Genomic DNA, 24,464 nt, shown 5'->3' with positions numbered 1-24,464 from the left:
AGCACACAAAAGGTATCTATTCATCTTGTTTTAAATTATGTTTGTTTAGTGCTAAATCAACATATAATCTGAATAAAGAAATGCCATGTTAAAAACTAGTAGGCCAAGGTGGGCGGATCACAAGGTCAAGAGATCAAGACCATCCTGGCCCACATGGTGAAACCCCATCTCTACTAAAAATACAAAAAAAATTAGCCGAGCATGGCTGTGCATGCCTGTAGTCCCAGCTACTTGGGAGGCTGAGGCAGGAGAATCACTTGAAACCGGAAAACGGAAGTTGCAGTGAGCCGGGATCCTGCCACTGCACTCCAGCCTGGTGATAGAGCAAGAGTCTGTCTCAAAAAAACAAACAAGCAAACAAAAAACTAGACAAAAGTTTCCTCTTTCCCTCGAAGTAGCTTCTCCTCTCCTTCCCACCAGTCACCACAAGCACACGCACTTAGCTCTCCATTTTCCTCTTGTCCTGTGGGTGGTCTTCGGGCTGGATCTTTCCCAGACTCCCATGGGGCTCTCCTGTGCCTCCAAACTACAGAAGTGCAATCAGATGGGTGCTAGCGATACAAGAGGCCCTCAGCTGATAACTGTTCTTGATCTGTTCTGTCTATATGTTCAAGGTATATTTCACCCCAGAGTACAGAAAATACAGACTATATCAGCAAGCTGTATTTCTCAGGAAAAAAAATTTAATAATCAAAAGGTATTTCCAAGAAAAATGCTGCCACCCAAAAACGGAACCTATGAGGAAAAACACCCAAAGTTTTCTCACCTTCTAAGATTAAATCTGTTGAACCTCTTGAAGTTCACAGATGCTAGGGGTGTGATCCATTTTTTATACCACATGATGGTGTAAGACAAGGACCAGGGGATGGCCAGAGTTTTCTGGCCTAATGCCAGGCAGCAGTCACAGCTGAGAGTTCAGTAGTATCAGAGCTCACTTTTATTAATGTCTTTATCCATATAATAGTTCTTGGTTAGACTGGGGCAGAGAGGAAAAACAGTCTGGGCGAGACTAGTTTATGCTTTCAGTTACCGGCAAGACTGATTTACAGTCCAATTAAATTTCAGTGGTCATTTATGTCTCTGCATCAAATACAAGTTAAAAGCCTTGCTGTAAGTAATTTCCATAACCCACGTTTGCCCATTCTAATTTGCCAGTGCTGTGTTTTTCATAGACTACTTCTTTTCCAGATAGTTAGGAATTTCATTCTTTATAGCATTTTAATTTCAGCAAATAAGCAAGAATGTAATGCATTCTAAAATAGATACTATTATATATCAATTTAAGAAACTGGCTGGGCACAGTGGCTCATACCTATAATCCAGCACTTTAGGAGTCTGAGGTGGGAGGATTGCATGAGTCTAGGATTTTGAGACCAGATAGGGCAACAAAGCAAGACGCCATCTCTACACAAATAAAAATGAAAATTAGGCGGGCATCGTGGTGAGTGGTTATAGTCCCAGCTACTCAGGAGGCTGAAGTGAGAGGATCGCTTGAGGCCAGGAGTTCAAGGCTGCAGTGAGCTATGATTACACCACTGCATTCCCAAACTGAGCAGCAAAGAGAGACTCTGTCTCAAAAATAAATAAATAAATAAGAAAAAGAAATAAACTGCAAATATTTTTCCAGAGATATTTCAGAAAGATTTTTTTCTGAAGTAAAAGAAAAAGAAAAATCAGGCATGATGTGATGTCCTGGGGTGCATTCTTATTTGGAAAACTTACAGATAGGCTTGAAACTAAGGTATGAAATTGAAATTTTTCTATTTAATAACCCGAGTATCTAAATCTAGAGAATGTGAATATCACCAATCTGCAGTGATAATATTCAAAGATAATAGTATTCAAATATTAGATGCTATATTTACACATAAAATCATATCTTATTAATTTTTTTCATGTCTATTAGTCTACAAGACAAGGAACGCTAACAAAAAATGACCATATCTGAAGTTTTAGGTTTCCATTTACTATAAATATTTAATGTAAATGGTCTGTTTCAGTAAAATAAAGAATAGTCATATTTATTTCACAAGAGGAACTATTTGCATGTACTAAAATTATTGCATATAAAGTACAGAAACACTCAAAGGGAAAAAATATCCACGTGGAGAAATTCTTACATAACGGGACAATATATTATGCTTGGGAAAATAAGGCTTTTGTTGGGAATGGAATCCTAGTATGCAGAAGTATTAGCTGACTCTCATAAATAAATTTTACCACTTATTTCCTAAACAGACTCTTGTTTAACGAATAAACGCTTTGCCTATTATTTCACAAAATTTGGTCAAAGCATTGGAAAAGATTAAATCGTTTTGTTAGAGTGTGTTAAAAACTTGGCTTTTCACCTTGACATTTAATGGATTCGACCACACAGGCCAAATTCCCTCACTTTTGCAAAGGTATGGAGCTGGAAATGAACATAGAGATCAGACTCAAGGGACCACAGCTTGCATTTGATAGTTTACCTTTATCTGTGCTTTAGGTGCTTTTGGACATATTAAGAACTTTTTAACTGCTTTATTACACTGTTATCCCTTTTACTGTTTGATATGTGACATTTAAATATACCTCGAATTTGAAATTAGTTGTTTCAAAACAAAAATTTGAAATTTGTGTTGGGAACAAAATTACTTTTGACGGGAATACATCTTTGAATTACAAATGCAAGTTAATAGATAAATAATATCTGATTTATTATAGATTTTGAAATATTTATATTTAAGCATTACAAATGACTTTCAGTACAAACAGATTCTCTGATTAGACATTCTGGTCACCATAGCAAATATTAATTGGACGAAAATGTGAATGTATAATAAAGAGCTATAAAGCAAAAATGTTAAAAAGAAATTATGGTCTAAACATGCATGTCTCTATATATGCTGCCACAGTTTTCCAGAAAGTACTGTGCATTTGAATCATAATTCTTTATGACGGCCACATAGCAGAAGTGGTTAAGTGTAAAATTTTTCAGCATGATGGGTGGGTATTGTGCAAAATTATAATCACATCAAAATAATGAGAAATTGAAGAAAATTCTGATTTTCAAATGTCTATTTTTGAAGAGTAAAACTTAAACTCATTATTTTTCCTTCCAGAAGGATGCCTAAATCATGCTTGTCTTTCTCTTTAACAGATAATTCTGAAATAATCAGCAGAAACGGAATGGAATGCCAAGAATCTGCATTGAGAATAACTAAACATTGTTACTGTACATACTATCCTGTTTCCTCCTCAATAGAATTGCCACAAACTGCATGCTAAATAAAGATTTAGTTCTTCTGGACAGACCACAACTCTAAGAAGCTAGTGCTGCTATCTCATATATGAGTATTAAATATGGTATGCTTAGTATATTCCAACCTAAGATAGTTAACTACCTGAGACCAGCTGTGATGTTTAAGACATAAAGGATAAAGTTTACTTTTAAAGGGTTTCTAAACATAGTTTCTGTCCTAGGAATATTGTCTTATCTCCATAACTATAGCTGATGCAGAAAGTCCAGCCAGTTTACTTATTTCAATTCCGAATATTTCAAATTTAGCAATAAACAATTAGCATTAGTTAAAAAAGAAACATATTCCAAGGGCAGGTTTGATTCTAACTCCAATTACTGTCATGTTACTTACCCACTGGATCAAAGGGTATGTTTCACTTCTTGACCATATAAATGCTGCAGCAAAGACGAGAGGTGAAGTAAAATCGATACCTGTCCTGCAGGTCTAAAATTTGAATGGAAATTCAAGCACAAGTACTGGGGACACATCAAAGTGTGGTGTTTGGTTTGCCTGGAGATGCCGCGTTGAATCATGTGATTCTAGAATAACATTAAATAGATTGAAAAAGAAACTTTGCACGGTATGAGCTTCATACCCCACCAAACAAAGTCTTGAAGGTATTATTTTACAAGTATATTTTTAAAGTTGTTTTATCAGAGAGACTTTGTAGAAGTGCCTAGATTTTGCCAGACTTCATCCAGCTTGACAAGAATGAGAGGCCCATGCCAACAGTCTAATCTAAGAGATTAGTCTTTCAAACTCACCATCCGGTTGCCTGTTACAGAATAACTCTTCTTAACTAAAAACCTAGTCAAACAAGGAAGCTGTAGGTGAGGAGATCTGTATAATATTCTAATTTAAGTAAGTTTGAGTTTAGTCACTGCAAATTTGACTGTGACTTTAATCTAAATTACTATGTAAACAAAAAGTAGATAGTTTCACTTTTTAAAAAATCCATTACTGTTTTGCATTTCAAAAGTTGGATTAAAGGGTTGTAACTGACTACAGCATGGAAAAAAAATAGTTCTTTTAATTCTTTCACCTTAAAGCATATTTTATGTCTCAAAAGTATAAAAAACTTTAATACAAGTACATACATATTATATATACACATACATATATATACTATATATGGATGAAACATATTTTAATGTTGTTTACTTTTTTAAATACTTGGTTGATCTTCAAGGTAATAGCGATACAATTAAATTTTGTTCAGAAAGTTTGTTTTAAAGTTTATTTTAAGCACTATCGTACCAAATATTTCATATTTCACATTTTATATGTTGCACATAGCCTATACAGTACCTACATAGTTTTTAAATTATTGTTTAAAAAACAAAACAGCTGTTATAAATGAATATTATGTGTAATTGTTTCAGACATCCATTTTCTTTGTGAATATATTAGTGATTGAAGTATTTTGACTTTTGAGATTGAATGTAAAATATTTTAAATTTGGGATCATCGCCTGTTCTGAAAACTAGATGCACCAACCATATCATTATTTGTTTGAGGAAAAAAAAAGAAATCTGCATTTTAATTCATGTTGGTCAAAGTCCAATTACTATCTATTTATCTTATATTGTAGATCTGATAACCCTAATCTAAAAGAAAGTCACATCCTAAGTGTAATCTTACATAGTGCTTGTATCTTTGCATTTGTTTTAATTTGTGGAAAAGTATTGTATCTAACTTGTATTACTTTGGTAGTTTCATCTTTATGTGTTATTGATATTTGTAATTTTCTCAACTATAACAATGTAGTTATGCTACAACTTGCCTAAAACATTCAAACGTATTTTCTTTTTTCTGTTTTTTTTTCTTTGTTAATTCATTTAAACTCATTGAAAACATAGTATACATTACTAAAAGGTAAATTATGGGAATCACTGAAATATTTTTGTAGATTAATTGTTGTGACATTGTCTTTCTTTTGTTTCATGATTTTGATTTTTAAAATTATTAGCACACAACTATTTTCAGCCCTTTAATAATGGAGCATCAAAAACATCACCTGTATCCCCAAGCAAATAGAGAAGACTGTATTTTTTACTATGATATCCATTTTCCAGAATTGTGATTGTAATATGCAAAGAGTCATAAATATGCCATTTACAATAAGGAGGAGGCAAGGCAAATGCATAGATGTACAAATATATGTACAACAGATTTTGCTTTTTATTTATTTATAATGTAATTTTATAGAATAATTCTGGGATTTGAGAGGATCTAAAACTATTTTTCTGTATAAATATTATTTGCCAAAAGTTTGTTTATATTCAGAAGTCTGACTATGATGAATAAATCTTAAATGCTTTGTTTAATTACAAAAACAAAAATCATCAATATCCAAGACATGAAGATATCAATTCAACAAATACTGTAGTTAAGAGACTAACTCTCCACTTGTATGGGAACTACATTTCACTCTTGGTTTTCAGGATATAACAGCACTTCACCGAAAATATTCTTTCAGCCATACCACTGGTAACATTTCTACTAAATCTTTCTGTAACACTTAAAGAATTCCCTCATTCATTACCTTACAGTGTAAACAGGAGTCTAATTTGTATCAATACTATGTTTTGGTTGTAATATTCAGTTCACTCACCCAATGTACAACCAATGAAATAAAAGAAGCATTTAAAAGGATTGTATAATCTTCCTTCTTTTTGTGTTGAGACAGATTGATAATTTGCCAAACAAAATGGTTTCACCTTCATACAAATAGTATTGGTAACTTCAAAGAAGCCCAAACTCTGGTTTTCAAATAGGAGAGTGATAGTTTTACTTTTGGCTTTTTAGCAGCAAGAAAAACAATTAAAAATGGTAATTTGAGAAGTATTTGTAATATTCTTTAAAATTAGAAGTAAAAATATATCCCACCACTTAGCCCTCTTCTTCACATCTCTGACTGATAATGAAAAGATACTGGATCAATGGCATCAATAACTAAATAAATGGGAAGCAAAATGTCAGTTTCAGGAATAGATTTTTTTTTTTTTTTTTGAGACGGAGTTTCACTCTTGTTACCCAGGCTGGAGTGCAATGGCGCGATCTCGGCTCACCGCAACCTCCGCCTCCCGGGTTCAGGCAATTCTCCTGCCCCAGCCTTCTGAGTCACTGGGATTACAGACACACGCCACCATGCCCAGCTAATTTTTTTTTTTTGTATTTTTAGTAGAGACGGGGTTTCACCATGTTGACCAGGATGGTCTCGATCTCTTGACCTTGTGATCCACCCGCCTAGGCCTCCCACAGTGCTGGGATTACAGGCTTGAGCCACCGCGCCCGGCCTAGGAATAGATTTTAAGATGGGCCCATTAGGATACAATTCAGGCTTCTGTAAGAGCTTGATGGGATAACATGACTCAGACCTGAAGCTGCAGAACAAGACAGAATGGTATGTTCTGATCTATGCAGAGGTCCTAGCCAGGTGGCTCAAGAATAGTACAGGAATCCAACAAAGAAAGGGTAATGAGAGTCCCTGCCATCCCGTCTATAGCCAGACTCCTCCTAAGAGGTGGTGTGCGGGCAAAAGGAGCAATGGAAGTTCCTTCCTCGGCCTTTTGAGACCCACCATATTTCTCAAGGACGGTGCTATTGGCTTTTTGGGTAGGAACATTCCTTGTCATGCTGAGATTGACAGAAATCGCCTCCTCTATGGACCAATGCAGAAACATGAGTTTTTCTCTATGGTAGATTGAAAGCTTCGGGCCTCCTGGGTGGTTATGATAGGGCAGAAAACACACATTATTCAGCAGATAAAAATAAAGATGCTTGTATTTTTTAACTATCCCATCAGGACTTCCAGGGGTAAAAATACTTGTAACACCTTTGCAGATATTGGAAAACATGGCTATATATTTGGATGAGTGATTTTGTACTGTAATGCAAAAGACAACCTATCTCATCAGTCACTCCTCACAAAAATCATTCTGTTAATAGTAAGTTCAAGATGTCAACTTCAGAGAGCAAGTTATTATTTTTAAGTGAAAAATCTAAGACATACTGTACACCTGGTTTCATCAAGTATAATTTCTATCAGTTGATTGGGTATTTATGATACTACATCAAAATCAAAAACAAAAACCTCTCAGGATAAAAAAAAACTATCTCTTCAGCATAGAAAATATTTAAGTATAAAATATCAATTATAATTATCAGACAAAAGAAAAGTGTCATTTCAGTTTTGGGCTGTCCAACTTAAAAATGATGTTTCAGTGCCACAGTGAACATATGTGTGCATGTGTCTTTATAATAGAACGATTTATAATCCTTTGGGCATATACCCAGTAATGGGATTGCTGGGTCAAATGGTATTTCTATTTCTAGATCCTTGAGGAATCGCCACATTGTCTTCTACAATGAATGAACTAATTTACACTCCCACCAACAGTGTGAAAGTGTTCCTATTTCTCCACATCCTCTCCAGCATCTGTTGTCTCCAGATTTTTTAATGATCGCCATTCTAACTGGTGTGAGATGGTATCTCAATGTGGTTTTGATTTGCATTTCTCTAATGACCAGTGATGATGAGCATTTTTTTTCATGTTTGTTGGCCCCATAAATGCCTTCTTTTGAAGTGTCTGTTCATATCCTTTGCCCACTTTTTGATGGGGTTGTTTTTTTCTTGTAAATCTGCTTTAGTTCTATGTAGATTCTGGATATTAGCTCTTTGTCGAATGGGTAGCTTGCAAAAATTTTTTCCCCTTCTATTGGTTGCCAGTTCACTCTAAAGATTGTTTCTTTTGCTGTGCAGAAGTTATTAAGTTTAATTAGATCCTATTTGTCTATTTTGGCTTTTGTTGCCATTGCTTTTGGTGTTTTAGTCATGAAGTCTTTGCTTATGCCTATGTCCTGAATGCCTAGGTTTTCTTCTAGGATTTTTATGGTGTTAGGTCTTATGTTTAAATCTTTAATCCATCTGGAGTTAATTTTTGTGTAAGGTATAAGGAAGGGATCCAGTTTCAGCTTTCTGCACATGGCTAGCCAGTTTTCCCAAGGAAACTGGGAAAAACATTTATTAAACAAGGAATCTCTTCCTGCTTGTTTTTGTCAGGTTTGTCAAAGATCAATGATTGTAGATGTGTTGTGTTACTTCTGAGGCCTCTGTTCTGTTCCATTGGTCTGTATCTCTGTTTTGGTGGCAGTACCATGCTGCTTTGATTACTGTAGGCTTGTAGTATGGTTTGAAGTCAGGAAGTATGATGTCTCCAGCTTTGCTCTTTTTGCTTAGGATTGTCTTGGCTATGCAGGCTTATTTTGGTTCCATATGAAATTTAAGCTGTTTTTTTTCCAGTTCTGTGAAGAAGGTCAAAGACCAGGAAGCAACCCAAATGCCCATCAATGATAGACTGGATAAAGAAAATGTGGCACATATACCCCATGGAATACTATGCAGCCATAAAAAAGGATGAGTTCATGTCCTTTGCAGGGACATGGATGAATCTAGAAACTATGATTCTCAGCAAACTGACACAAGAACAGAAAACCAAACACTGCATGTTCTCACTCATACGTGGGTGTTGAACAATGAGAACACATGGACACAAGAGAGGGAACATCACCCACTGGGGTCTGTTGAGGGGTGGGGACTAGAGGAGGGATAGCAGGCAGGTGAGGAGGTTGGGGAGGGATAACATTGGGAGAAATGCCCGATGTAGGTGATGGAGGATGGAGGCAGCAAACCACTATGGCATGTGTATACCGATGTAACAATCCTGAAAGATCTGCACATGTATCCAGAACTTAAAGTAAAATTTTAAAAAATGATGTTTCAAATCAGAAATATACTCTTTATTACTAAAGTTCTATTGCAATGCCACAGATATTACGGGCAGCTAGGAAAACCAAAATAAAGTTCAGTGTTCTGATATTTACAAGAAGACGGTACTGGTTCCCTACAGAATGATTTCTTGCCCCTACCCCCTCTCCCCGCCTCCAAAATATCCTGTGATGTCTCTGAAATATTAGGCAATTGTTGCTGGACTGGTTTATCTCCATAGAAATGACTGAGTCACTGTGAATAAGTATGATTCACACAGAATGAAACATAGTAATGATTCCCTCTCTGCTCTTAGCTGGGGAGATAGATGGCAGGGATGGGAATGGGTGGAATTGAGAATGATCACCAGGGACCTACTTATGTGCCAAGTTCTCTGCTAAATATTCTATATATGTTTCTAACAAGCCCACCCTGTGTTGGAGGGAATTACTAACAACTGATAAGTGAATTCCAACTGCTACAGAGATTCCTCCTCAAGGTACATAGAGATTCTGCTGTGAGAAGCATCTTGATTCCAGATCAACACTACTAGTGTCTGACCTTAGGAGTGACTAGCTGCCCCGCTCAGCTGAAAACCTTTGTCCAGTACATGCCAAAGGTTTGACCAACTGGCATGTGACTTCAGTTTCCTCCGATGTCAGCTACTTTGAAAAAATGTCCCCCATCTGAGGTGTCCCTGTGCACCCACCATGTAAATTATATAAATGCTATTTGGCCTAAATTATAATGAAACCATTTTGGATATCCCATCAAATCTGTTGAAAACCCATATAGCTGTTACATGAAATAAGGCATAAACAGAGAGTTCACACACATTTTACATAATCCTTAGGGTTACAAAGAATCTCTTATAACTATAATGTAGATTAAAAAATCAAGACTCATAAAAATTAAGTAACTCTCAAGATCACACAGAGCAAGGCCTAGCCTGCCCCAGCTCTACAGCCAAGTTGAAATGAGCTTTATTTGTGGCAGCCTCCAGGTCAAAATTTCACCAAAAAATTCAGAGTAAAGCATTCACCCAGGTTTCAGGTGAAGCTATGATAAGAATGCTTTACTTGGTTACTTAAGATGAGGATATTCTTCCCTATCTCAAGAATATGATTTATGAAATGTTTTGAAACTATGGGCTACAAAGTACTGTGCTACATTTAGGATATAGTCTAATTCTTTATTAGGACCAGAGTCAATAGATGGAATGTTACATTGTGCCATTACTCCAGTGTTATCCAGAGTTTTTTGTTTGTTTGGTTGGTTGGTTGTTTATCAAGCTTCTATATGGTCCTCCTGAAATAAAATATATAATGATGGTCATTGAATTTTTCCCAATAATAATGTGGCATTAAGTCATGATGCAGCTAGTCACATAGAAGCAGCACCTGAAAAGATATAACTTGAAAGTCTCAGGAAAATAGCCAGAGAGAATAAATTTCTGCATAAAGGCCACACATGAATGTGTGTACCCCTAAACTCCAATTGTATCCAGAGAGGCAGAGAAATTGAATGTGTGATTATTGTTGATCCCTTTTTCTCATAACTTTACTGTGGGTTTTTCCAAGACTTTATTTTATATAAATGAAGGAAGAGATTTATATTTGTCCTTGTGTGTAAACTAACATGATCTAAATCAGAGCAGTCTAACTTTTCCTTTGCTAGAGAATATTTCCTTCCAACAAAAGCTCACCCCACAAAAGGGCACAAGCCAAATCATAGCAAAGTGCTCTGGTTGCAGGAGGTCCCTTTCCTGAGATCCCTGAATAAGCTCTACAGACCAGAGATGGAAACCCATGCATTTAAATGTAAAATGTGTGGCTTTACAGGGCGGGGCAGTGGGGCGGGTGGGGGAATGTATTCAAAGTAGCATGACAGCTTAGGAAAACTGCTTCTTAAGCTCTAAATACGTCTTAGCAAATTGATCAGATATATACAGAAGTAACATACTACAGAATAAATATATTTTCAACACTCTCACACGCATATATTTATATAGAGAGCAATCTAAACGCATTAGCATTCATAAACACAAAGTTGAATGTTTTTCAGAGCTACAGAAAGGAAAGATCAGTGTCTGCATTCCACAGTAGTTTTCTTAAGAGCTGGTTAAGAACTAAGTTCTGGTCATGCTGCCCAAGTTTAACTCTCGACTGTACTTTTTAGCAGCTTCTAAGCATCAGGGTTTTTTCCACCAATAAGCCAAGTTTCACAATCAAATGTACCTTGCTGGGACATCATGAGGATTAAATGAGATAATATATGCTAACCAGATAGAGCAGGACCTGACACTTAGCAAGATTTCAGTGAATATCAATTATTCTTCTTAAAATAATATTAAAATGAGCACTTGTATTTCCCCATAAGTATTTATTTCCTTTTTCTGTCCAAATATCTCTTGGCAACTAAGAGATACTTCTATTTCCTCAATGACAATTAATGCCAAAAACTGATGGGCAAATTACAGAAAATTCATAATAACAAATAATGAGCCAGATTATTTTTGTGGAAACCTATAATTACTTCAATTCAACAACTGCTCACTGAGTACCGTCTAAGCCCTGCTAAGCCATTGAAGGGATGTGAACATGGCCAAAGTCCAATGCTCTGCCCTCAAGAAGCTTCTAATGCAGCAGAAGAGGAAAGATAAACCTGTTAAAAATAGAGAAAGGAGGCCGGGAGTGGTGGCTCACACCTGTAATCCCAGCACTTTGGGAGGCAGAGGAGGGAAGATCACAAGGTCAGGAGATCGAGACCATTCTGGCTAACATGGTGAAACCCCCTTCTCTGCTTAAAAGACAAAACAATTAGCTGGGCCTGGTGGCGCGTGCCTGTAGTCCCAGCTACTTGGGAGGCTGAGGCAGGAGAATCGCTTAAACCAGGGAGTCAGAGGTTGCAGCGAGCCGAGATCATACCACTGCACTGCAGCCTGGTGACAGAGAGAGAATCCATGTCAAAAAAAAAAAAAAATAGAGAAAGGAGGAAGAGTGTTGTTTCAGTTTCCTAGGGCTCCCATAACAAACCGCAAAGAAGGTGGCTTAAAACAACAGAAATGTAAGGCTGGGTGCAGTGGCTCACACCTGTAATCCCTGCCTTTTGGGAGACCAAAGTGGGTGGATCATCAGAGGTCAGGAGTTTGAGACCAGCCTGATGAAATTAAAGATACAAAAATTATCTAGGCATGGTGATGCACACCTGTAATCCCGGCTACGCGGGAGGCTGAGGCAGGAGAATCACTTGAACCTGGGAGGTGGAGGTTGCAGTGAGCCAAGATCGCACCACTGAACTCCAGCCTGGGCAACAACAAGGACAAAAGGAAAAACAATAGGAATGTATTCTCCTACAACTCTGGAGGCTGGAAGTTGGAAATTGACATGTCAGCTGGGCCATGTTCCTCCCGAGATTCCAGTAGACTCCTTCTTTGACTCTTCTAGCTTCTGCTGGTGGCTGTAAGTCCTTGGCATTTTTGGTTTGCAGCTGCATGACTCCAGTCTCTATCTCTGTCATCACATGGTCTTCCCCTTGCAGGTCTCTGCCTTACGTTATCTTATGAGGACACTGCTCATATTAGATTAGGACCCACCTTAATGACTTCATCTTAACTCAATTACATCTGCAAAGATGCTATTTCCGAAAAAAAGCCACATTCACAGGTATGGGGTTAGGACTTTAATGTATGCTTTTGGGGAGGACATAATTTAACCCATAGCAATAATAAGGGGGTTTGAATAAAGATGGCTTTCTATAGATTGCAAAGTATTAATAAAATACTTTGATAATGGTTTCTGTTGCTTTTCAGTTAGGAGATATGACCCACAGGGAATATCATGACCAAAGCCACAATCCCTCAGGGAGAGCCTTGTGGTTTTTGTTTGTTTGTTTCTGTTTTGCATGTAGAATTAAGCAATTGGAATACAAGACCTTTTTTAACTTCCATTCTGGATACAAGAATCTGTGATTTATCAAACCTAGCACATGCCTGAAATAAAACATATAATGATGGTCAAATGAACACAACATTTATTGTACTTGGCAATTTTGATTTGCAAATATATTTTATTGTTTATAAGTTTGCATTGACCAGACTAATTTTACTTAGTCTGTGTTCCAGGGGTAGGCCCCTTCTTTCTTTCAATACACACGAGAAACTTCAGTAACCTTCACAGGAAGTCGTAGTCAAGCTTGGCTCAAAAGGCCAAGCGGGCTATCTGATTGCAGCAAGAACAAATATATCTAGCATTTTTTGTACCTTATTTTGTGATCACCTCTTAACATGAAGTGTCTCATTTAATCTTCACGATAACTTGATTGGTTGATTCTATTATGGGCATCCCAATTTATAAATGAAAAAACTGAGGACAGGAAAGTTTAGATAACAAGTCACAAAGTTTGTACTGAAGTGAAGATTCAAACACAGCCAGTCTGACTCTATATCCCTAGTGTTTTGCTACTTTATTACTCCAAATGTGGTCCATGAGCCAGCCACAGGGCTACCTGAAGCCTTGCTAGAAATGCAGAATCCCAGGCTGCACCCCAGACCTACTCCCAAGGGACACATATGCACACTCAGGACTGAGAAGTGATGCTGTGGTACTCAGGACCAATTCCCCTTTAGATACTCAGTTGACTCTGCAAAGCAATGAATGAAGACCAGGGACAACACTGGACTATTTTGATGTTCCTTGTTAGTAACTACATTCAAAAGAATTGTGACTAGATGCAAGCTATGTCTCTGGTTTTACTCTTGCTCCTTCTTGATCTGCTCCCCATATGGCAGCCAGCACCTTCATAAAATAGAAATCCGATCTCACAGCATCATTCCCATCAGAGATAGATCCAGGCTTTGTGAGGCTGGAAGCTTATAAAATTGGGGAAGGGAGTTCTTAAACAAAAAGAGCCCCCAAATAAATATAAAGTGAAATACAAAAGTAAATATATAGAAAAAGCAACATGCTATTTTTATAAATTATTCATTGGACACATTACTACGATATGTTTTATTTAAATTTCTCACTGCATTGCCTTTGATTACATCCTCATATGATAACACTTTTTTGTGATAGCATTTCCTATACAGATAACAAAAAGGTAATTCAATCTTACTTGTAGTGTTGTTGGCTGAAATTTGCTTTTTAATATAGATATTTTCGTATTGATAATTTAGCATACAACTTCATACATATGCATACACACACATATTCTCACTGCTTATCATAAAAACACAGGAATTCTAACTTCTATTTTTCACAACTCTTATCCGAAAAGGAAAAAAATAGGCATTATAATTGTACTTTGCTATCCTGAAAGATAAGTATAAATAAAGAATAAATCCTCTGCTTAGAATTGTATGCATCTGATGACTAGAATGTTCCATGGACTAGCATCCACCACATATACCTCAAATCTTTTCGTTTCCACTACCTGGTTACTCCCAGGGCTGGGTGCTGTAAGACACACTCATAGCGCAATGTGAACCAGTGGTTGTACACCTTCATGTCATAATACTGGGTAAGCCAGCACCTATTATGAGATGGTTAACAACATTGGCCATACACAGAAAGGGCTATGAGCCATATAACTGTATTTCACCAAGCCAAGTTAGATGTATACCACTCAACCTCCTTGGAACCAGATCTAAAAAATGACCACAGCCACTCCAATGCCACTCCACAAAAGGGAGTGTGATGGAAGGGATGTCAGTATGGAAAAAGAGAGTGGTCCTAAACAATTGCCAGTTTTATAAAACCATGACTTCAAACACATACAAAGCTACAGATCCTCCCAGGTTTTTTAAAGGACTCGTGCAAGTGGGAGGTCCTGAAGCTGAAGCTTCATTAATTTCATGGTAAATCTGCCTCTAGCCTCTATTTTAAACAAGCAAGCAACAATGACAATAAACTTTCACTCTTCATTGACTTACCATTGCTCTTAGGATAAAATTCAACCCCTTTACCCTGGCCGACACCTTCTCCAACCTCATCCATTACCATATTCCCCTGAGCAAACTACTGTCCAACCCTTCTGACCTCTTCCATTTCTCAAAGGATACGGAGTTCTTTCTGCCTCCTGAATTCCTTTCCTTCTGCCTGAAATGCTTGTTTTCTCTCTCTGGTCATGGCAGAATTATTTTCTTCTGAAGGCAGCATCACCTCATCCCAGACCTCAGGTGGTGTATTTCATCTCTTCACTATGTTTATTGCTGCCATAGCACCTATCACATTGTGTAACCATCTTGATCATCTCTGTTTCAGTTGCATTATCTGCCTCTCATTGGAATTTAATCTCCATCATGGCAGGTCCCTTGTCTTGTTCACCACCTTTATTGGTCAGTTTTCATGCTGCTGAAAAAGACGTACCTGAGACTGGGTAATTTATAAAGAAAATGAGGTTCAATGGACTCACAGTTCCATGTGGCTGGCAGTGTGGTGGGGGGCTCACAATCATGGCAGAAGGCCAAAGGCACATCTTACATAAGAGAATAAGAACCAAGTGAAAGGGGAAACATCTTATAAAATCATCAGCTCTCTTGAGACTTATTCACTAACTTGAGAACAGTATGGGGAAATCGCCCCATGATTCAATTATCTCCCACAGGGTCCCTCCCACAACACATGGGAATTATGGGAGCTACAATTTCAAGATGAGATTTGGGTGGGAACGCAGTCAAACCACATCACCACCATATCATACCCTTTGCTCAAAACAGTGTCTGGGACACAACAGAATTCAATACATATTTGTTGAGTGAATGATTAATAAATCTGGGATGTCAGAAGAGATGAGCATAAATAAAAATCTAAAACTATGAAATTAAAATAGTGATTCATTACAGTTGCCACACTCACTACATTCTTGGCTAAGGAGCTAAGCAGTGATCCACTTATTTAACAAGTATTTTTGAGCTTCTAATGTGCGTATTACAAAATGCTAGAAAACATGAAAAACAAAGAGCCTATTTCCTTATTAGATTGTAAACAATCTGAAACCATCATAATCTAGCTATAATTTAGTTAGAGAAAGAAAAAAACAGACAGATGGAAACAAAATACAAGGTATAGATTGAGATATCTCATGACGAGTTCCAAATTATTAAATAGACAGAGAATGCCATGGAAAATTGGTGAGAGCTGGAGATGGGATGGAAGTCTCCCTGGAGAAGTCTCTTGAGATGGACCTGGAGGAGTGGTAAATACAGAATTTGGCAAAGTGAGAAGCCTGAGAAGCAACAGGAATAAAAATGCAGAGGTGGGTGATGAGAATGGATGGGGGTTCTATACTCAAAGGAGTGAATGGCACACAAAAAAACATGGGGGGACATTGGCTTTTGCAAGACAGCTACAACTGAAAAAGTGAATGGCAGAGTGGAGCTGCAGTGTGCTGTCAGATCCTCCTGCAGAATGAAGTACTTACTCCCCAGGGTCCAGGAGTGCTGCAGCAGTCCATTCTTCTGGAATTGCATTAGCTAAAGAGAAATGCCTGGTCCAAAGCCCCACTCCCTCTCCTCACATGCCTCTTTTCCAGTTGGTTGAAGGAAGAGGATGAAGGCCCACAACCTTGCTCCAAATCAGAGCAACTCTGAATAGTCATCCTTGGGTGTCCATGGGGCAGGCTGAGGCCTTTGTTGAGACTTCGAGAGAGCCCAGCTTCTCCCTCTGCCTCACTGCGCTTTCTGCCCTCCCTTCCGCATGGGTTGGTCCCAAGTGTCTTCCCTAAAAAGCTTCATGCACACTGATCACCACTTCAGAGTTTACTTCCCAGGGAATCCAAACTGGTATCAATAGGTAGATCCATCATTTGTCAATTCCATTATTGAAGCACTTGACTTTCTTTAAACTGATGCGAGAAACAGATTTTAAATTCACAATTTGATTCTTTTTTGACAAAAAAAAATAATTTCCCTGTAAATGTATCTTGCCTCAGATAGTACTAAATTAATCACTAAGAAGAAAAAGGAGAATGATAAGAAGAAAGAACTCAATGCTGAAATATTTTTATAATGATTTCAAAAAATAGCAAATTTTCACACATTTTAAGGAGAAATATAGACTTTTTTAAAAAGGCACTAGTGAAAGTTTTCACTTGGTCCAAACTTTTTTTTTTTAGTCTTCTGCATTCCTGAAATTGATGCCAAACTTCTTTCAAAAGAAACAGGGAAAAAATAACCAAATTCATTCTATGTAAGCCAGGCATCATCATATAAGATGAAAGTTTGTATTTGTTCAATACAATCTTGGAACTAAATTCAATTGTAGAACACAAGGGATATAAAACTCTAGAATCTGGTCTGCTCAACCCATCAAAGCCATTTCAAAGCTAATTGAAGTGATTTGTCTATGTTGTTACACATTGTCTGCAAGTTTAAATAGGGCACGCTTGGGAATTAATGCAGTTGATGGCTACTGTTGATAAAAGCATCCCTTACAAAAGCAAGGAGTAATTAAAGAAACACATACACATAATCGATGTTCAGAAAACCCCAATTCCTTCAAGAGTCATCCATATGTTTTGAATGCAAACCACATAAGGGGTGGTTTTAGTCTGGTAAAAATCTTTACAGAGGTCAATTAACATATTTAGGGCATAAGCTGATCACTAGCTGAGGACACAGGGACTGTAATTTTTACATGTTCTACTCACTGGAGCCACTGCAGGAGACAGGAAACTGGGTTAATATTAGAACCCTTTGTTGATCATTGGTCTGTGCTAACACTCACTAACGACACTTCATTCTGCAACCCTAAAAGGCAATAGGCATAGTGTTTACAAGCATGCAATTGGAAGCAAAATTAGCTCACATCCCGGCTATCCACTTTCTTCTATCACATAGGATGGTTGTGAGAATTTAATGAGTTACCATATAAAAACTCTTGGAACTGTGCCTGGATTATAAAGACATCAGTTGTCCTTGAAAAACAAATCCAATTTTTAAAATTTTGCCATTTGAAATGAGTTTCTGTATTTGTGTCATTTCCCAAGCAGGATGATCTCTCAGCATTACTCCTGGTAAAGTTAACTGGGACAGTCTGGTTGTCTCATAGTGGAATTAAGTAACCCAAGGACCAGCCATCAGGCACTGGCTTGGCTCAACAGACAACCCAGCTCTTTATATCTTACAGCAATAAACATTCCAGAGTATCATTTCTGGAGGCACAATGGAATAAATACATTGAATGAGCCTCTGGAGGAGAATAACAAAGACAGCTGGATAAAATATTAAAACTGTTTCTTTAAAGGCACTTTGGAACTATCAAGAAAGGAAGAAATGCTCAGAGGCTTAATAAAAAATGAGAATGCTTTTACAGGACCTGGGACCAAATCTATCCTCTGCTGGTGGCATCTGCCCAGCTCCAGTACTTTGGAGCCTCCAGAAGCACAGGAGACCAAAAGAAAGACTTGGCCTGGACCAAGCTGTCTGCAGGGCTGGATCAGCATTTACTCACCTGTTTCAGGTATAGCATTTAAGGGAGCACCAAAAAACCCTGAACTTGAGACAAAGAATATTTTAATGTAATATTTTTAAAAATCAAAACTAACACAAAAAAATCCATGATGAACAAAATAGCAAAACTGTAAACAAAGTAAACAAAGATAAACTGTTGCTATTTATTTGATTTGCAACCCAGCCAAGGACAGTAAAAGTATGAGTCAATGTCATTCATGAAAACAAATATATCAACACATTATCAATTTCATGGAGAAAAAACATCTTTCCAAAGACGCAAACACATCATTAAATAATGTCCGTTTGCAACAAAATCTCTTTACAAACTAGTAATAAGAGAACTTTCATATTGTTATGAAGGATTTATACAAAATACCCACACCAAGAATGGCAGTTAATGGTAAAATGTTAAATAACTCCCTTCAATATCAAGACCAAGGCAAATTGTACATCATAGTTGGCTTTATTCAGCATTGTACAGGAGACATCAGCTAATGCTGTAGTACAAGAAAAAGAAATAAAATGTGTAAAATATAGAAGAGAAAATAAGTAAAGCTCATTATTAAAAGATAATATCATTTGTATGCCAAAAATAATCAAATAACCAACAGGTAAATATTAAGATTAATAAGTGTGTTTATCAAATTTCCAAGATTAAAACTAATACACATTACTTAAGATAATCTTATTCATTGTGACACATCTCAGTGGCTTAACAAAAGAAGAATTTGTTTCTCAGTAGGTAGAGCTAATTTAATGGGAAATAGGTAAGAGATGGGGCTCTACTCTTTCAAGTTACTTGTGGGTCCATTGATGGAGATGCCATCCTCCTCAACTTGTGACTTCCAAAGTTGTTGTGAACATCCAACAACATACAGGGAAAGAGAGACTGGGGAGCTGTAAAGGAGGCTCTTATGAGCCAGATAACATATCTAGGAATTAATATGACAAAATATGTGCAAATGCTTTTTGAGAAAATTTTCAGCTTTTTTGTAAGATCTTAATAAGCAGAGAGATATTCCATGTGCACAAATGGGAAATAAAACAATATCATATTAATCTATAGTTATAATGCAATTGAATCAAAATGCTAAAAGCATTGTTTATGGTACCTGGAAAACTAATTCTAAAATGCATATGGAAAGCAAAGCACTAGGAATAGCCATAACACTCTTGAAGGAAAATAGGGTAAAAGGCCCTCCCCACCCCTACCAAGACTAATTCTAAAACTGCAGTAACTAAGGCAGTGTGGAATTGATACAGTGTTAGACAAGGCAGACTGATGGAACAAAACAGAAAAGCCAGAAACAGTCCATACTTAAAAAAAAAAAAAAAGGAAAAAAACCTTGACTCATGACAAAGTGACAGACAGGCATTGAAGATCAGTAAGGGCAGGGGAACTATGCAAAAAATGCTTGTGCGGAATTTGGTTATGTAATGAATTTTTAAATTCAGATTGAACCCCTATGTCCCACCACACATAAAAATCATCTATTCAAATTAAATAAAAATATTTCATTGTGAAGGGCAAAATGATGCATTTTTGAGAAGACAGTGCATAAGAATATATCTCCCATTTTGGGGGGTGGAGAAGACACATGAAATGTTTTTATAAAGCTCAGAATCTTAGAGGAAATGATTAACAAATTCAACTTCTTTTATATTAAGAAATTATGCTTGTCTGAGGGCTCTAAAGGAAGATGAGAAAACAAACTAAAAGAAGATACTTGATACACATATGTGAGATAAAAATTAGTATTTGAATATGTTAAGAACTCCAACAAATCAATATAAAAAGAGACAAACAACCCAAATATAAAAATGAGTAAAAGACATGAACAGGCATTTCATAGAAGAGGAAACATAAATGGCCCCAAAACATGGAAAATTCTCCATTAGTAATCAGGGAAATGCAATTTAAAACCACAATGAGGTATCATTTCACATGTATTAGGTCAGCAAAAAATTTAAACATTGAACAAAAGGTAGTGTTTGGAGATTAAATTGGTATCATCACTTTAGAAAACTATTATGTGCGACCTAGTAAAACTGAATATGTGCATCAGTGAAAGGTTGAGGTAGAGATCTAAGCCCCAACTTACCAGTGACAACAGCAGCCAGGGATGTGACAGACTCTGTTTATATCAGTCAGTCACGCCAATGTCCCAGTTTAATGTCTTCAAATCTGGGAAAAGAAGTGGGTTTGAGGTAAGAGTACCCAGGCACCAATCTTGTCTCCCACTACTTACTAACTGTGAGCCTTTGGCAAGATCCTTAACTTCTCTGTGTCTCAGTTTTACCATCTGTAAATGAGGACAATAAGATTGAACACTTGGTGAGTGCTATCATAATGATGGATTCTGTGAAAATTTCACTGGAGATGAGGATGAAAGTATAAGAAGCTGGGGGTGGCCCAGCTTGGAACATCACCAACTCAGGACACTTAGTTGATATCCCTTAATATTTGGGCTTACCATCTCCTCAGGACTATTCTGTAGGCAGTGGGTGATGTCTCCGGTGAAAGCTAAGTTTGGTACATCTTTATTTCTTAGCTAGAATATTGTGTGTTCCTAACAATTTCACACAAGTCAGGAAAAAAAACAAACAAACAAAAAAAGAAAAACACAAATTCCATGTCCAGCTTCCAAGCATAAATGAAGAACATGAAGTCACTTGCTATTTTAAAAGCTAATTGCTAGTAAAATACTTTCAGATTCACATTTCCTGTGAAATAAAATTCTGCCTTTGAAATGAAAGTCTCTGGCAGAACTACTCAGCAACACCTTTCTTCCAAGCAGGGGTTTTCCTTTAGTACAGAACACACTGTTCCCTAGTCAGAAAAAGATTGATTTAATTTTAAAGGGGAGACAATGAAAGCATATAACTGTTAACACACATTTAAAAATATATGTGTCACATCACCAAAGAGACATAGATGTTGGTGAGCTCTTTTGTTTTTGTAAGTTTTATGGTGAAGAAATAAAATATATAAAGATATCCAGCTTAGTGTCTGAAATTGAAAATAACAAAGAAGTATTCAACTCCAATTGGTTAAATGACTCAATATTTTTAACATTGATACTTTTCCTATGTGTATACTATCAGTTCTTTTCAAAAAGCTAGATTATTTAGAGAATAAGAAGGAATATGAAGAAAAAAGATAATCTCCAGCTTGTACAGATCAAATAATAAACATTACTTCACTAAGTTGAATATATTGAGTTTAAGCATATAATTATTCAGCTTCGAATGTTGGTTTACCTACAAAATTGTACAAACTGTTAAATTCTTACAAATCATTTGGTGTCAAGAAATTTTTTAAAAACCATTCTCTTCTCTTCTCCCCTTCCTGGTAAAAAAAAGGTGGAAGAATAGTCCTCTCCTGCCCTCTCCATTTCCTCATCTCTGGTTTACTCTTTTCATTTTGGAAAAGTATTATACAATGTTTAAGATCTAAAAAGGTACAGAGGCCAAGTATGGTGGCTCATCCCTGTAATTGCAGCAGTTTGGGAGGCTGATGCAGGTGGATCACTTGAGGTCAGGAGTGGAGACCAGCCTGGCCAACATGGTGAAACCCGTCTCTACTAAAAATTAAAAAATTACCCAGGTCTGATGGCAGTGTCTGTAATCCCAGCCACTCAGGAGGCTGAGGCAGGAGAATCACTTGAACCCAGGAGGCGGAAGTTGCAGTGAGCCAAGATGGGTGCAACCTGGGTGACAGAATGAGACTCCATCTCAAATAAATAAATTAAATTAAATTAAAAGATATAGAGAATACAACAACAAATACTCATCTACCTACCTCCAAGCTTAATAAGCAACATATTTACAACATAGTTGAAACTTTCTGTGAATGCTTCCAGATCAGATAACTCTCCTTCTTGAATTTGGGCTATACTTTTCCCAAGCCTCTCTTTATAATCTTATTATTTATGTATCCTTAAACCACATGAAATATTGTTTGAATTTAAATTTGATATAAATGATGTCATAGGTTATGTATTCCTCTGCAACTTATTTGACTCACTCAGCATTATGTGTGTGAGAATCATCTATGACGTGCCTAGAGTTAATGTTCATTAATTTTCACTGCTGTATAGCATTCCACTATATGAAGACGCCATAACATGGTCTAGATTAGTGACTACTATAAACAGTAATTTACTTCTGTGAATGGACATTAGTTATCTTCAGATTTTTATGCCACATGCTCTCCAATGTTTGATATAGCCTACTTACCTTACCTTTTTGCCAAGTCATTTAATTTGTATATTTCTTATTACTGGTATTAGTAAGTCTCTTTTTTGTGATAAGTTTATGGATATTTAAGTTTTCCCTCCTGAAAATTGTTCCACCTGTCAATCTTTTTGAGGGAGAGTTTTTTTGTTTCGTTTTGTTTTTTTAACATTGTCAAATTTATCAAGCCTTTTATTTATGATTTAATACATTCTTCTTTATCCCAAGGTCATAAAGATATCTTCTTATATTTTTCTTCTATAGCAATTTTGCCTTTCAAATTGTTCCACTAAGGATTGATTTTTGTACATAAGGAGCAGCAGGGATCCAATTTCATTTTGTTTTTCCCTGGAGGACAGTGAAATGCCCCAGAACCATTTATTGAATAGTGTATCTTGTGTCCACTGGTCTGCAATACCCATTCAGACATAAATCAGTTTTCTATACATGTGTAGGCTTCCTACACCTTCCTTCTGGAAGGAATTTCTTTTTTTTTTTTTTAATTGAATTGAATCCCTTACCAGTTGTTGCTAGAAGGGTCAGTGGTAGTAATCTTTCTTAGAAATGTCTGAAAATATTTGCCTTTTCTTGAATGACATTTAAGTGGATATACAATCTAGTTTCCCCCAGCATTTTGAAGATATTGCATTGCCTTCTCATATCTATGATCACAGAGATGGTGCATGAGAAGTCAACCCTTGATTTGACTTGTTCCTTTATACATGATCTCTCTTACCTCCTCTAGCTTTGAACTTTTTTCCTTTATCTTAGATGTTCTTCCATTTTAGTATAAAGTTTCTAGTTGCAATTTTTTTTTTTTATTTCTCCTGCTTGGGGTTCTGCATGACTTTTCCAATTTAGGATTATTTTCATTTAACTTTTAAAAAGTTTTAGTCATTCTTTTTATTATTGCTTCCCACAAGGCTCTTTATTTTCTCTTTCCAGATGTTATATTAGGTATATATTGACTCTTCTCATGTAGTTCCCATTTCTCTTCTTTCTGCTTTTCATATTTTCCCTCTCTTTGTGTCTTTGTGATGCATTCTGTATAGTTTCATCAGATATACTTCACATTTCTCTTTCTCGTCATCTCCATCCACTCTTGTTTAATCTATCTATTGATCTTTATTTTAATAACTATGTCTTTCATTGTTTAAAATGTCTGTATGCTTCATTTTTATAGATCTGTGTGTTCCTTTTTCCCAAAAAATAAGTCCTGCTATTGAATTAGGAATCTTACTCCTTATTTTCTCCCTTTGAACAATTTAAATGTCTATTTTAAAGTCTCTGAGATACTGCACTATTCTGTTTTAAAGTGTCTCTCCAATGCAAGTAAGTCTCCTGAGTGCTATGAGTTTTTTTCCTCTGAGCTTGTCTCAGCACCACTGTCTACTGTGGCATCTCTGGGTTCTGCGTTCAGGAGATTCTATTCCTGCCCATCATCCAGGGCAGATGGAGCAAATCTAGCATCTTTTTCAGGTCAGTCAGTGAAGTTTTTTTGACTAGATAGCCCATTTGTTGGTCTTGACTCCCCACTAGACAGGGTAATTATAGACTTGACTTTGGCCCTCAGTAGGTTTCATAATCCTGCTTACTAAAATATGTTTCCTGTCCTGGAAGCTGAGTGCACATCCTTGGCTCCCTTATATTCACATCTGATATGCTCACCTGAGATGCTGATCACCGCCTGCAGAGGTCTGTCCTGTAGACCTTGACTCAGCGA

The 24,464-nt window shown here is 36.7% G+C and overlaps 1 protein-coding gene and 1 long non-coding RNA gene across 9 annotated transcripts in view; one reads left to right on the top strand and one right to left on the bottom strand.

The window, feature by feature from the left end:
* Positions 1–5,936, top strand: part of MBNL2 (muscleblind like splicing regulator 2) — a 173,014-nt gene extending 167,078 nt beyond the window's left edge. For 7 of the 8 annotated variants that reach the window (XM_017530051.2, XM_017530052.2, XM_017530049.2 and 4 more), the window contains one exon: positions 3,140–5,936. In XM_017530051.2, coding sequence (XP_017385540.1) covers positions 3,140–3,267 — 128 coding nt within the window. In that variant the 3' untranslated portion in view covers positions 3,268–5,936. The remainder of the gene's footprint in view (positions 1–3,139) is intronic. The other variant, XM_017530055.2, reaches the window with a different exon arrangement.
* A 10,641-nt stretch (positions 5,937–16,577) lies between these two features.
* On the bottom strand, positions 16,578–20,692 carry LOC108305405. Its single transcript, XR_001825713.2, has 3 exons — positions 20,608–20,692; positions 17,701–17,800; positions 16,578–16,896 (listed from the first exon to the last, which is right to left on the bottom strand). It is a non-coding gene; the product is annotated as an uncharacterized LOC108305405 (long non-coding RNA).
* Positions 20,693–24,464: the final 3,772 nt, after the last annotated feature.

This window comes from Cebus imitator, unplaced genomic scaffold (genome assembly GCF_001604975.1).
Source record: "Cebus imitator isolate Cc_AM_T3 unplaced genomic scaffold, Cebus_imitator-1.0 Scaffold62, whole genome shotgun sequence".
NCBI lineage: Eukaryota > Metazoa > Chordata > Mammalia > Primates > Cebidae > Cebus > Cebus imitator.
Note: the sequence above shows the minus strand (reverse complement) of the source record. Positions and strands in the feature narration are given on the sequence as shown.